Source organism: Boleophthalmus pectinirostris, unplaced genomic scaffold (assembly GCF_026225935.1).
Source record: "Boleophthalmus pectinirostris isolate CB_2022bp ecotype Guang Dong unplaced genomic scaffold, ASM2622593v1 HiC_scaffold_9, whole genome shotgun sequence".
Classification (NCBI taxonomy): domain Eukaryota; kingdom Metazoa; phylum Chordata; class Actinopteri; order Gobiiformes; family Gobiidae; genus Boleophthalmus; species Boleophthalmus pectinirostris.
This window is the reverse complement of record NW_026571541.1, coordinates 1,240,312-1,254,845: the sequence shown is the minus strand read 5'-3', so window position 1 is coordinate 1,254,845 and position 14,534 is coordinate 1,240,312. Positions and strand designations below refer to the sequence as shown.

General features: G+C 42.8%; 1 protein-coding gene across 1 annotated transcript in view; it reads left to right on the top strand.

Annotated features, from left to right (window-relative positions):
* The window catches only part of LOC110172732 (roundabout, axon guidance receptor, homolog 1 (Drosophila)), a 413,603-nt gene that overhangs the window by 281,770 nt on the left and 117,299 nt on the right, over positions 1 to 14,534 (top strand). Inside the window, 3 exon segments of the mRNA XM_055166979.1 lie at positions 7,750 to 7,870; positions 12,723 to 12,861; positions 13,028 to 13,155. Of these exon segments, the coding sequence (XP_055022954.1) occupies positions 7,750 to 7,870; positions 12,723 to 12,861; positions 13,028 to 13,155 (388 nt within the window).

The window sequence follows — 14,534 nt, the reverse complement described above, 5'->3', positions numbered from 1 at the left end:
ATTAGGATGTAGCTCTCGTTGAGTTCTATGGAGCCTGTCACAAATATGGTTCTACATCCTGTATATGGGATTCATAAGTGAACAAAACAAATATTCAACTTTCTTGGACATCCATCTTTTACTGACTGTTGCGATGGAACACATTTACATTGCCAAATAAAATATCCAGCACAAATTATGCATGATATAGGCGAGTTTCAGCTGACGTCATTGTTATTAAAAGCCAGCGTTGCATGCTGGGAAATAATTTGGTCGGAGGCAAGAAACACGGTAGCGTCAAACACAGTGCGTAACCTTGCGTATTTATCCCCGATAATGGTAAATTCCTGCTGCATTATCGGATGCACAAATAGAAGCATGGAAGAAGGAAAATGTCTTTTTCGTATTCTGAGTGAAAAGAACCACTAACGGTGAATTAAACGGCTTTCATCAAACATCCGAGCAAACGTAGAAGATCCTAACAAACCGTGGACTCCAACAAGTTCAACAACACATCGAGACTCTTGGAGGTTTTCATCTTTTCTGCTGTGAATGGCCCAGGAGTTTCCACCAAGTCATTGTGGATATCGCCAAAGTGAATATTTGTCCAGGTAGTTGGCGATTCAGACCAGAAATTTGGTTTGGTCCAGACTTTTGTCGGGGTTGAAAAGGGTGATTTGGCTCCGTCGATGCTTATGACCAATTTCTGGTCAAATGGTCTTGGGTCCTCTGCCGTTAGAGTGGATAAATAACCAGGATCAATACCCTTTACGTGCTTTCTCACTCCGTCCGTCATGTTGAATTAGTGTTTATTGCCGCCGACCAAAATAATTCCCAGCATGCAACGCGCGCTTTTGTCAACAATGAAACTCGCCTATACTCACATTCATTTGTATATTTGACTTTACACTCATATTTAGTTTGTGGGACTGCAGTTTATCATCCCTCCCGCCCGCTCCCGCATTGTGCAGTCTCGCTCCCGCCCGCACCCGCAGTGAGCTTTCAAAATGTGTCCCGCGTCGCACTGTTTTCCGTCGGGTCCCACGGGACTGCAGGGCTCTACTGCAGAGGCTGCACTAGCACTGACTCATGACAGGTGCAGGTGCTGGGGTTTAGGGACAGACCGTTCAGATCGTAGAGAAACATTTTAGGTTTAAACACACTTGATTTCAGCGCTGAAATCAGAAACCCAAATGAGAGACTCGTGAGGCTCGTTCTTATTTCACACTGGACAATCGTCTTTAGCCCCAAAAGAGCAAATGAATGGGACATCATGTTTTGTTTGAATAATTAAGAATAAATCAGAAGTAGAATTGTTATCAGTAAAAGCTTTATTTGCTCTGAACATCTGAAAAAGTGATGTTCCTGGTCGAGTTTACTCCACTCTCCTCCATCAGTCCTTTTGTTTAAATCTAAAGCATATGCCTGTGTTATCTCACAGCGTCAAACCGGTCATTTAGGGCTAATCACCGCGGGACACGTAAACACAGCAACGAGGGTACGATGCCAGCGATTAGCCTGCTCCATTGTCCTGCTAAAGTCTGTTTGGTGCTCCCTGAATGCCTCAAACGCTCCTCATTGTCTCTGTGCTTTTGTGCGGAGGAGGCGGCTAATTACTGGGTGCGAAAATGAAGCGGCGAGTGAACGGTGGAGAGTGTCTATAGTGAATGGTGTGTGCATTATCTGCCCGGCCAAACCACGCACACAAAAGCACAGGGATAGAGCTGTTAGCATGCTAGCGTAATAGTCATAATCAGCGCGCGGCGTAGCATATTGTTTCTGTGAATAGATGAGCGACAACATTCAAATTGAGCTCGTGAAAGAGTCGATAAATGAGTGACATTACGGGGCTGGTTTGACGAAGAGGAGAAGATGGAGAGGCTGAGGAGGATGGTGGTTCTGCTGCTGCGGTGAAGATGGGGTTTACAAGGGTTGTGTTTCATAGTTTAAAAGTTACGAAGAATGTTAGTCCAATGAGGTTCACTCGATCTTCTGATAATTTATGTTATTAGGTTCTTTTCTCAGACCAAGAGTTTGTTTTTATCCTGACAGTTTGTTCTGCTCCCTGCGTTAGTGATGGGTGAATGGAGCCTCGTGAAGCATTGACACCTCAGTCGCAATATACGTGTCTGAGGCTTTGGAGAAACACTGACCTCTAGTGGACAAATTTAACCATTGTCACGCAGGTGTCTCAGCATCGATTGTTAGTGTAAGACAATACTTGTGTGCAGAGCGACACCGTACCTAACAACAACAATAATAATAATGATGATGATTTAAAATAACATGTAAAGAGCAACATAAATAACATGCTGTAAATAAGAAAATAGGTTTTACCTTGTTAGGTGGAATTAGATCAAAGTGATGCCAAACTATGGATCGCTTTTTTCCATACAATACTCCTCACTACCCAACATTTTTAACAAATATTGGTGCATCTTTTATATTGTAGCAGTTTAGCGCTTGTCAAACCACTGGAAGTGCGCTGAACACTCTGAAGCATCTGAACCAATCACAGAGCGGAACATTCGCCGAGCCAATGAAACGCTTCGATACACTGAAGCGATCGACACGCAGAGCGAAGCAGTAGGGGGAGGGACCGACACTTCCACACTTTGGTCACGTGAGCGGCTGCTGCGAGACGAGCTCCGAGTCAGTTCTTCAGAGCGATTTGTTTCAGAAAGAACGAGACGAGCTCCGGAGCTCCGACTCATTTGCCCATCACTAACCTGTGCTCTTCCTCAGAGTCTCGTGATGTTTCTGTGACGTGTCGTTCAGATGATTTAAACAGGTTTTGGTGCTGTCTTCGTACCGGTGGAGGCAGGACGACAGCGCCACCTGCAGTCCCACTTCCTCAGGACAGAATCCCAGGTGTGTGAGAGTAAAAAAAGCCTCTCGTCCCGGTTTATCGTCCCGTGGGCATGTTTCCGTATTTCGATTGATTGCTAATACCAAAAATGGGCAATAAACAAAGGAAAACAACAGCTCAGAGAGAGAAAAAAACCTGAACATAAGGGCGCAGGAATGGTGACATTACCGTACATCAGGGGCATAACAGAAAAAGTGCAGAGGGCAATGAGAAAACATAATCCAGTGAAACCATACAGAAAATTGGGCTACAGCCCTTATTCCTACAGACCCCCACCCCGACATTCTGTCATTTCAACAACATTCCATTCCGACACTTTCTGATGCCGCCATTCCGACACCTTTTATGTCACCATTCTGACAACCCACTCATAGTTTGGAGCGTCACCTTTTTTGCCTTGTGTTTGTAGAATACCAGAGTTTTTTTTTTTTTTTTTCTATCTCAGGTCTAATGAGCAGGGGTGAAAGTAGACCGGTGCACTGCTGCAAGTCTGTAAAAATGTTGTACCGAAAAGAGTGCTGCCAGAACTTAATAATGACCTTGTATGTTAGGGCAGAATGTTGAAAAAAAAAATGTTGGAGTGCAGGGACGTTTGATAAAAAATGGAAATGCCACCACTCCGACAATTAGACGGTAGTGTTGGAATGGCAGCATGCAACCCAGAAAACCGAAGCAATTACTCGTCCGCCCAAAAGATAGAACATGTCCTGCAATAAAGTACATCGTCGCTGGATTAAAGAGGCAATTGAAATACGGAAACATGCCCACAGGATGATAAACCGGGACGAAGGGCTTTTTTTACTTTCCCACACCTGGATACTGTCCTGAGGAAGTGAGACTTTAAAACACATCACAGAAACATTATGAGACTCTGAGGAAGAGCACAGGGAACAGAACAAACTGTCAGGGATGAAAACAAACTCTTGGTCTGAAAAAAGAACCTGATAACAAAGAAAGAATGCTGCAGTTATAGTGATTGGTTGAGAGGAAAAAGAAGCAGGTTGTGTTTGTGATTGTGATCGACATTTCTGCCTCATATACAGGCCGTGTCTCATTTCTCTTTCCTCGTTTCCTTCTCCTTAATTCCTCTCAAGGAAACGGGTGAGGAAGTCCCGCCCACAGACGAGACAAATCCAGGAGAAGAGAATCTAAACTCCTCGCTGAGACCAATAAAGTTTGATTCTTTTCTCAGATGTCTGCTCCTGAAGCCTCCCTCGAGTTTACTCCTTCGTTCTGCGGTTTTCTTTCTTTCCATTTAATAAGACGCGTTTGAATGACGGCTGAAAAATGGAGCATCAAGGAGAAGGAAGCGAGGAGAGAGAATGGGAAGCAAAAGATCGAATTGCACGGTCAAAACCCATTGTTTGATTTGATTTGATTTGCGTGGACTGTGTGTGGAAGTTTGATCTGACCATTAGAGACTTTGGCAACAATTAGGTTTCATTTCGATTGAAACTCTTTATACATGGCTCATAGATCAAGTGGATTCAGAGTAACAGTACCTCTGTGACTTCAGCTCAGCCCACACCACACTAAACTGTCACAGGAGACTACAGCCTGCGTTAAGTGGATCCTCATGCCTAAGTACTTCCTTCTTCCCTTCCTTTCTCTCTCTCTTTCTGTTGCTCCGTCATCGTCGTCTCTCTTCTTTCTTCCTCTCTTTCTATCTCTCTTTATTGTCTTTGTACGTCCTCCGGTGTCTTTGGCGTGTGGAAGTTCTCAGCCCTTCCTCTGTCTCTCCGTACCTCTTTATCCCTCGTTTTCTCTCTTCTTTTACCTCCCACCCTGCCCTCCAGTGAGTTTGGAGACCAATCCAAAACATCTCTCTTTTACTTCATCCCTGTTTCTCTTCCTCAGCTTCCCTCTCTCCACCCTGACCTCAAGTGTTTGAGGAGTGTGGCAGAGCTCTCACTCTTTGCTCTCTCTCTCCATTCCTCCTTCACCCTTTCTTCTTTCCTCTCTCGCTCTCTCTCTTTCCGTCTTACCTTCAAGTGTTTTAGGAGTGTGGCAACCCCCAATCTCCCGCTCTCTCTCTCTCTTCTCTGCATCTTACCCTCCACTGACTTTGGAGTTGTCCTCTCTCTCTTCTCCTCTCTCTCTCTCTCTCTCTCTCCCCTCTTACTCCAGTGTTCTTTCTTCTCTCTTCTCTCTTCCTCCTTCTCCTCTCTCTTCCTCTCTCTCTTCTATCTCTTCCTTTTCTCTTTCAGTTCTTATTCTCCTCTTCTTTCCTTTCTCTTTCTCTTCCTCCTCTTTTCTCTCTTCCTTCTCTCTCCTCTTCCTCTGTCTTTCTCCTCTCACTCTCTCTCTCTCTCCTTCTCTTCCTCTCTCTCTTCTCTCCTTCTTCTCTTCTTCTCTTCCTCTTTTCTCTTTCCCTCCTCATTCTCTCTTCTCTCTTTCTCTCTTCTCTTCTCCTCCCTCTCTCCTCCTTCCTCCTCCTTCATTCTCTTCTCTCTTCCTCTTTCCTCTCTTCTTTCTCCTTTTCTCCTCTCTCTCTCTCTCTGTCTCTCATCTCTCTCTCTCTCTCTCTTCTCTGTCTCTCTCTCTGTCTCTCTATCTCTCTTTCTCTCTCTCTCTCTCTCTCTTTGTGTCTCTCTATCTGATCATTCCCTCTCTCTCTGTCTCTCTCTCTCTCTCTCTACTTCCCTCCTTCACCCCTTCCCCTTCCCTCTCTTTCGCTTCATCTTATTCTCACTCTCTTCTCTCTGTTTCCTTCACCCCTTCACCCTCCTGATCTCTCTCCATCTTACTCGCCAATGTCTCTTTCTTCCTTGTTCTCTTTCCTTCCCTCCTTCACCTCTTCTCCCTTCCTTCCTCTCTCTCTCCTCCTTACCTTCCAGTGTCTTTGGAGTGTGGCAGCCCTCTCTTTTTTCCTCGTTCTCTTTCCTTCCCTCCTTAACCCCCTCTTCCTTCCTCTCTCTCCATCTTACCCTCCAGTGTCTTATGAGTGTAACTACCTTCTCTTCCTCTCTCCCACCCTCCCTCCCTCTTTCTCTCTCCATCTTCTTCTGTCTTTGGAGTGTGTCGGTCCTTTCGCCGCTGAACCTTTCCTCAAACAAACAGAAACATAAGGACACTTCAAACCGCTGCAGCTCCGCGGGACGTCCCACACACACTCCACAGGCCGGACCCTCTCCCTCTCTCCCTCTCTCCCTCTCCTCTCTCCTCCTCCTCCTCCCCCCATCTCCGGTCCACCCCATGAATATTAAACAGGGAGTGTGGAATGCTTCAGAACTTAAAAGAAGGTGTTGAGTGTCAGAGGACGTCGGATCAGTTTGCTTTTCACTGCAGAGTCTCAAACAGAGGAGCAGGGTCAGGACAGGAGCAGAAAGAGAAACCACTTTATATGGACACTACGTAAGATTGTTTATTATGATTTTAAAACAGATCAGAATTGGCCAATGGTCAAATTAAATATTGAATCTACTGATAACAATTGTAATGTGTATTCTCTTGTTTCAATTCACAAGACTGTTATTCAATCGGACATCATAAGAGCCTCTTTCAGTGGTGAAATCCAGTTGGTTCAAACCTAAAATGTCTCTCTGATCTGAATGGGCACTAACTAAACCCCAATAAGTCAGTGCTAGTGCAGCCTCTGCAGCTCATTGAGGGAATTCTAGAGGTTTTGAGCTTTCACATGACGTGACCTGTCCGTTTAACCATGTTATAACATTGTTCCTTCATTTAAAACTTACCTAGAGTTGTACTTTGGTTCATTTGTTCCCAAATACCCAATGTGTGGTCGCTGTCTGCTCCGTGTGTGTTTGCGTGTTTGCGTGTTCTGCCGGTGGTGCGGCTTTGTAGTTTACTGAAGTCGTGCTGGGACACTCGAGTGGATTCGTGTATAGGGCTCTCTGAATTGTGGGGCGCACAGTCGTTTTTTGATGCGGTTAGAGGCTTAAGAGCGCGTCTAATAGCCTGGAAAATACAGTAGTTCCATAGTCCAGCAGAAAACAAACTGGAAGTCTCCTGCAGTTTTTATGTCCATACACCATCTCTGGACTGATTCGGAGAATTCTCTGCTCAACTTGGAATGACTGAGAACACATGACATTGCTAAAAGGCTTATTTTTCATGATTCATGCCATGTCCTGTCAGCAGAGGGCTGCTAATGTGATCAGAAGTATAAATCATGGAAACTGTAACGTCATATAGTTTGAAGTGAAGGTAATACATACCTCTAAACATCTTTTCTTTGGTTTGGTACACTGCCGGTCTAAAGTTTTACAACACCACACTTTTTCCAGTTTTTTACTGTTTACTTTTGAACAGAATATATTCTAAACTTTTGATTGATGAAAGTGTTCACCTTTGGCAGATAGAACAGCTGAACACACTCGTGGCTCGTTCTTTTTACAAAAGAAATCAAATATTGTTCAGAAAGTTCTTCCCAAGTCTGTTGCAGAAGTTTCCATAAATGTGTGGCACTTGTAGGTTGCTTCACTCTTCAGTCCAGTTCATCCCAAACCAGCTCCATGGGGTTTAAGTCTGGACACTGTGCTGCTGCTGGACACTCCAGGTTTTCAAGCTTTACCATCTTGTTCTTTTTTCCTGAGGTCGTTTTGGCAGAACTTGGACTTGTGTTTTGTTCTTTTATAATTTTTTTAACCTCTGTCTGTTCAGTTTTTAAGGCTCTTCGTACCATTTCGGACTGTTCGTTGGACTTGCACGACTTGAATTGCAATAAATAACTGGAAAAATTAGGGTGATCCAAAACTTTTGATCAGTAGTGTATGTTTTAAGGTGAAGGTAATACATACTTCTAAACATCTTCTCTTTGGTTTGGTATGTACGTGACTAGTGCTCCGAAATGTCACATTAGCATATGTTCGGTGTAACGTGTGTCTAACCCGGTTTATCGTTTCAGTGGGTTTTAGTGACTCGTCTCTGTTTGTCCACAGATCCGAGGAGGGAAGCTGATGATCACGAACGCCCGTAAGAGCGACGCGGGGAAGTACGTGTGTGTGGGCACCAACATGGTGGGCGAGAGGGAGAGCGAGGTGGCCGAGCTCACCGTGCTGGGTAAGAATACTCTCAAATATATGTCCTAGGACTGCATTCTCCATACTGCATTTATCTACTGCATTTGAGAGTGACATCTAAAATAATGTTGTGACAAAAGGTCGCCACTCCCAGTTACTGAAATCAATTTAAGTCCATTATGCAACATGGACCTTTAGGACTTTTTAACCATGTCATTCTGTTGTCTTTTCCTCAAAACAATGCCTGCAGTTGTATTGTATTTCATTCATGCTTGTTTCATTAATCCCTGAATCCAAAGTGGTCTTCTCTAAGCCTCAAAAATGCTCTGTTTGCATTCTGCCTGTTTAGTTGCGTCATAGATAAAACTCTGCACTTCTCTTGTCTCTTGTCCATAAACCATCAGCAGACTCATTCTGCGGTCAAATTGTTTTCATCAAAAAACCCATGTTTCTACTAACAGAGCAATCATGAGGGATAAGGACCTCATTTGTTTACTGTCTCAATGTTGAAATATCAATAACTCAGCATGAACAAATATCTGCTAACAATTCAAGTGAAATAATAAGATGTAAAACTATGAAAATCAACAAATGATTCTGAAATCAAGATCTTTTTTTTTTTTTAAGTGTATTTAGGAAAAAAAAAAAACTATAAATCTACAATGATAAACTTCTCAATAGTTTTTCTTTTTGTTCAGCTATTTCTGACAGACGACCCTCCTCATGTCTGTCCATCCTTCTCACTCCCTCACTTTCTTCCTCTCAGTCCATCTCTCCCCCGCTGTGTCGTCCTTCTGCCGGACAGCTCCCCGTTCCCCTGACCCCTGCCCCCTGCCGTGTCTCCAGTCCTCCACATGAGCACACAGACTGTCACAAATCATTTCACACTTACATAAAAAGATCTGTGTCCCTAAAGATGGACTCACCACCAAACAGTACCTGCTCTGACCTGCAGGGTTCATTAGAGGAGGGGCTCACTGAAATGTTAAGAACATACTTGTAATCTACTGTCGAACTGGTCAAGATTTACCATAATATTACTTTAAGTTCAGTGATCAAAACTGGGCCATCTGATCTTGAGTCTCTTTCAACTGCTGCTACATTTTTTTTTTTTAAGCCAACATATAGAGTGACATTTCAAACATCATTTTACAAAATCATTATTTAAATGTCAGGGCCGACGTGTGGAGATATGAATCTGGTAAAAGAATCAGAAGAAGTTTGAATGCCATGTCAGTGTCAAACTCACAAACTTGGAAATTGCTTTGGTGGTAGGTGCAACAGAAAACAATGAATAATAGTAGTACAAGTATGAAAGCAAATCAGGAGAATAACACAGTACAAAACATTTAGCACAAGTGGGTTAATTATAGTTTATTATGACAGTGACAAGTGCAAAATTTTGTTATTTTAACTTTTTATAATTGTTTTTGACAAACTCGAAGATGGTAAATCAAAAGGAAAAAAACAACAAATGTTTGAGTCATGTTTATTTTATTGCATTCAAGACGCCATTGCTCTGAAACTCTCTGTTTTCCCCTAACACCCACACACACCCACACACACCCACTGCTCTGTACTTACTTCATTCTCCAGTTTTCTGTGATACATGAAGGATTCATCAGTGTTGTTTCACCATTTTGGCCTAAATCTGAAAAATCCATTGCTGTAAGAACAGTATCTGTAGTGGTACATGCACAGCTGGGCTGTCAGCAGCTCCTTTTAAATGTCATAGATTTATAGAGCAGACACAAGCACAATGTAACTGCTTTAACCTAATGGAGACTTTAGACATGAGTGCATTTCATCAGCACACTACTCACACTGATTGCTTCAGAACAGGTGATCGATGATGGGTCAGAGTCGTATTGTAAGGGTCAAACACAGGACCAGAGGTAAAGGCCAGATGATATTTACAAAGAATTCAAATGATATTTGAACATTCACAAACAAGAAGAATTTGGTTTTGAACCATTCCTCGCTCTGCGTTTGGACTCAGGTCCTGCAGTGGTCCAAACCCCTGGAGGACTTGGTGGTTGTTCATGGTTATGTTTTGGACCAATCACAGGGCAGAGTTATGGTCTGGACAGGAGACAAAAGTGAGGCTGAACCAAAACAAACAAAAGAGTATACACACAGGCTACCATCAACTCTTTTTGGAGAGTTAAATCGTATTTTGATATTTTAAAGCTCCAACATGTAATTTTAAGACACAAATTTAGTCAAATGTTAAATATATGGATATTTTTACACTGCACTCAAAAACATAAAAAAAAATAAATAAAAAATGCCCATACTGTGAGCAGGCTTGCATCTCCACAAACCTGACTCGTATTTAGCCTGAAGGATGGCCTCTTCCTGCTTGTTTCCATGGAGATGTTCCTTTGACTGATATTCTATTGGATGGGAAGATGAGTGAACGTTCTGTTTTATTGACAGCGGCACCAGATTAATAATTCACTTTTTCATTAATTATTCACAGAAAAGTGAAGCAATTTAAAAGGAAAAAAAAAAAAAGATAATAATAATACAATCAAATATAAACCAGTGTCTGTTGCATTTATCTTGACGCAGACGACATCACTGATAATTTGGTAATTTCTCCGGAAACCACAGTAACCAAGGGAAAGGGAGTCAAACCAAACTCCCCCCAAAAATCTGCTTTCCACTGGGAATCCTCCAACTTCCACTGGCCCCGTCCAAACCATCAGCTCCAAACAAGATTTATGAAAACAAAACAACCGCACATCTATACAGACGTAATGAGGAGAGGGCTGCAGCAGGACCGTCTCCTCCCTGGGGAATCCTCACCATTCATCTGGCTGCTCTCCACTGGCTTATTTATCGAGCCCAACCAAAATGATCCCACTCATTTTCATACATTTCTGACGAGTTTTAATATTATGTGCGGTTAGAAAAATATTCATGTATGTGGAAAAATACTACATTTGAGACTGAGGTCTATGAGAATGTAAACACGTGAAAGCAAGATCTATTCAGGACCAAAGTAAGAACGAAATAGATAAAATCAATTCAAACATGGTTCTTACTTTCAGTTTTTTGTCTCAGATCCTTTCAAGTCATTTCAGTCAATACACTGAATGTGGCCTCATCAATAACTCACTCATACATGTCCTGGATTCAGCCTTGTTTTCTCTTATACATTACCTATAATTACTATAATTTGCTCTGGAGTATAAGTCACACCAGCCAACAAATGCGTAATGAAGAAGAAAAAAACATATAAGTTGCACTGGTCTATCAGTCGCACTTTTTGGAGGAAATTTATTTGATAGAATCAGAGACCAGGAACAGACATTTCATCTTAAAAGTCAAGTTCTAATAAAAACAATAGAAGAGAGAAAAACAGACTGTTAACATCACATATGAACAGTTCTTCAGATAATAGACGCATCATGCTCGAGAAATTTGTTTGTGAACTTTATAAATGCAAAAGAGAATCCAGATGTGTGTGACTGCAAACCTCCATTCAAACTGTTTCCCTTCCATTGGAATTGAAAAATAGTGAAAGGTGAAGGTGATGGGCAGGATTGATTCACAGGAAGAACCAAAAAGGAAACCTTTGACTGACTAAATCATCCCGAGTTTGCAGAGAACATTTTGTATGTGGAGCGACATCAAAGCAGGATCCTGTTTGTTAAGTGAGAGGAGCAGAAGACAAACAGACTGAGCTGCACTTTCTTGTTCTTGTGGTTTTACAGAAACATCACGTCTTGGTCTCTTTGCAGTGGAAGGTGTTTCTTGGTGAACAGCTGGTGCCTTTCACTTTGGCATTGACTTTTTAAATTCATAACCAAGGTTGAGTGAGGGATCTGGATTTTACTTTGATGGCTCCACATACAAAATGTTCTCTGCAAACTTGGGATGATTTAGGCAGTCAAAGGTTTACTTTTTGGTCCTTCCTGTGGATCAGTCCTGCCCATCACCTATGTCTTTCACTAGTTTTCAATTCCACTGGAAAGAGAAACAGTTTGAACAGAGGTTTGCAGTCACACACATCTGATTCACTTTTGCACTTATGGAGTTTACAAACAAATTTCTCGAGCCGTTTTCTGCTGTTAGGATCCAACAACCACACAATTACAATGTCTGAATCCCAAAACTAAAATATGACAATATCAGAACCAGAAACAAAAGTGATATGGTTCAAAAGACTTGAAAAGATCAACTTTGACAATAGACACATCCCACTGTAAAATCAAACATGGCGGTTCGATGCTCACTTTTTCGGAAAATCCTTCCCAGTCTGAATTGTGCAATGAGCTGAAATTCTTGATGCATTTATTATGCAATAACAACAGAACAAGTTTGCCAAACTCTCCATCTCACTCCAAATCACTAAATTCATTCAATTCTTCATCCTCGGTGCCATTTAACTTTGCAACTTCTGGAGGTAAACTATAGATCCATGAGGTCCACCTTCTGCCAGTCCTTCACAAGTTTCTCGCTCACTCCAAACTTTCTTTCTGCTGCTCGATTACCGTTTTCATCTGCATATTTTACTACTTGCAGCAGGACAGCAGCTTTTTCTGCAGGAGATATGTGCAGTAGGGCGCGAAGTGACAGTGGTACAGGAGTAGCAGAAACTGACACACAATCCTGAGCGCTCTCTCGTGGCTGTCAGTCAGTGTGAACATTTTAATATATAAGTCGCACTGGAGTATAAGTTGCAGGAAACACCCAAACCATGAAAGAAAGTGCAACTTATATTCTGAAAAATACGGTACATCGTTCTCATTTAGTTTCTCATTTATGTGCGTTTGTTTTCCTCCACAGAGCGTCCCAGTTTCATGAGGCGCCGGTCAGTCGGGTGGTGTTAGTGCAGTTCACATGTATTACAGTGAATGATGTGCGTTTGTTTTCCTCCTCAGAACGTCCCAGTTTTGTGAAGCGTCCGGGCAGTCAGGTGGTGCTGGTGGACCAGAGTGTGGAGTTCCGCTGTGAGGCCAGAGGAGACCCAGTGCCCACAGTGCGCTGGAGGAAGGACGACGGAGAGCTGCCCAAGGGAAGGTACGGAACATCTACTCTCACTTTTTGACTTTTTAATAATATCAAGGCTCAAGGATGTGGTGTTTCTTGTCAATACACGACCAATTCTAGATCCAGCTTCTTATTTTTTATGTTGCAAAAGTTCCTCAGATTTTCCAGCTTTCTCACATGGATTTGCCGGTTGCAGGTTTGAGATCCGCGAGGACCACACGCTGAAGCTCCGCAGACTGACCCCGGCAGACGTGGGCTCCTACACCTGCCTGGCCGAGAACATGGTGGGCAAGGCGGAGGCGTCTGCGTCCCTCACCGTCCACGGTAACGTCAGATCTCCTGTACCTCTGATCACACACACAGGAACATCTGAGAAGAAGCTCAAATCTCACCTTTCAAATACACTTTCACTCTATACGGTCTATACGGTGTACAGCTGCTGCTTTGGGCCAGTGACAAAGGAACGAGGAACGGAAGCTTGCATCATTTCAGTGCTGGTTTATCAAGGATTTAGTCCTGGTTAAGACCTGCTTTAAATAAAAAAATGTATGAGCCAATGATTTGTCTTCTTATATACTTTAACTTCTTGGGTTCTTTTTAAAGACAATGCAGTAAAGTGTGTTTACCTTGTTGACATGTTTCGGCTGCTACTGCCATCTTCAGAACTGTCACTGGTGTTGGTCACATAGACATAACAGAGGGCAGCAGGACCATAAGAACACAATCACACTACCGTACATTAGAGGAATAACTGAACCCATCCAGACAGCCATGAAAAAACACAACATCAGCACTGGAGTCAAACCAGACACAAAACTCCGTCAACAGCTCATACACCCCAAAGATAAAATCCCACAAGAACAAAAATGCAACGTCATCTATGAAATCCAACGAAAATCATGCAGTAAATCATACATAGGGGAAACAGGTCGAGCATTTCACATTCGAAACCAAAAGGAATGCAAAAAGGAAACGTCAGAGAGACTCACCAGAACACAAAAAGATAAAGCAGAAAAGGAAAACCTCAAATCTGCCAAATCAGACCAGTGTAAAAGGAACAACCACATTCTGGATCAGGGCAGAGCTCGGGTCATTGGATCAGAAAACAACAAGTTCAAATGTTGGATCAAGGAGGTCACTGAAATCAGGAAACGAGGCAGGGACTGCATTAACCGTTCCTCCTTTCACACACCTGGGACACCCTCCTCCAGAGAACACCGGGCGACGGGAGGCGTGGTCAGTCTGAGCGAACTGCAGGTCCATCAGGCTGACCACGCCCACAGGAAGTAACAACATCTGACCACGCCCACAGGAAGTAACAACAGCTGATACACGACACGTCACCACCAACACCGGGGACACTTCTGAAGATGCAGCAGCCGAAACATGTTAACAAGGTAAATACACTTTACTGCACTGTCTTTAAAAAGAACCCAAGAAGTTAAAAAAGTATGAGCTTTTACAAATTATAAAAGTGTTCAGTTGTCAGAAACATACTTGGAGTTGGTTTTTTTTTTTTGGCTTATTTGCCACTTGTTTGATGAATCCTTCTTTAGTTAGTCCCTGCTAAGCTTCACAAAAACACACAAATTCCCAGTTTTGTGGCGTTAGAGATAAACATCCGGAGTTCTCCTGTGCGGTTATTAGGTTCCTGCTGCCAAATCACGTTCATTGCATCTGCGTTCATGTGTTGCTATAGTTTC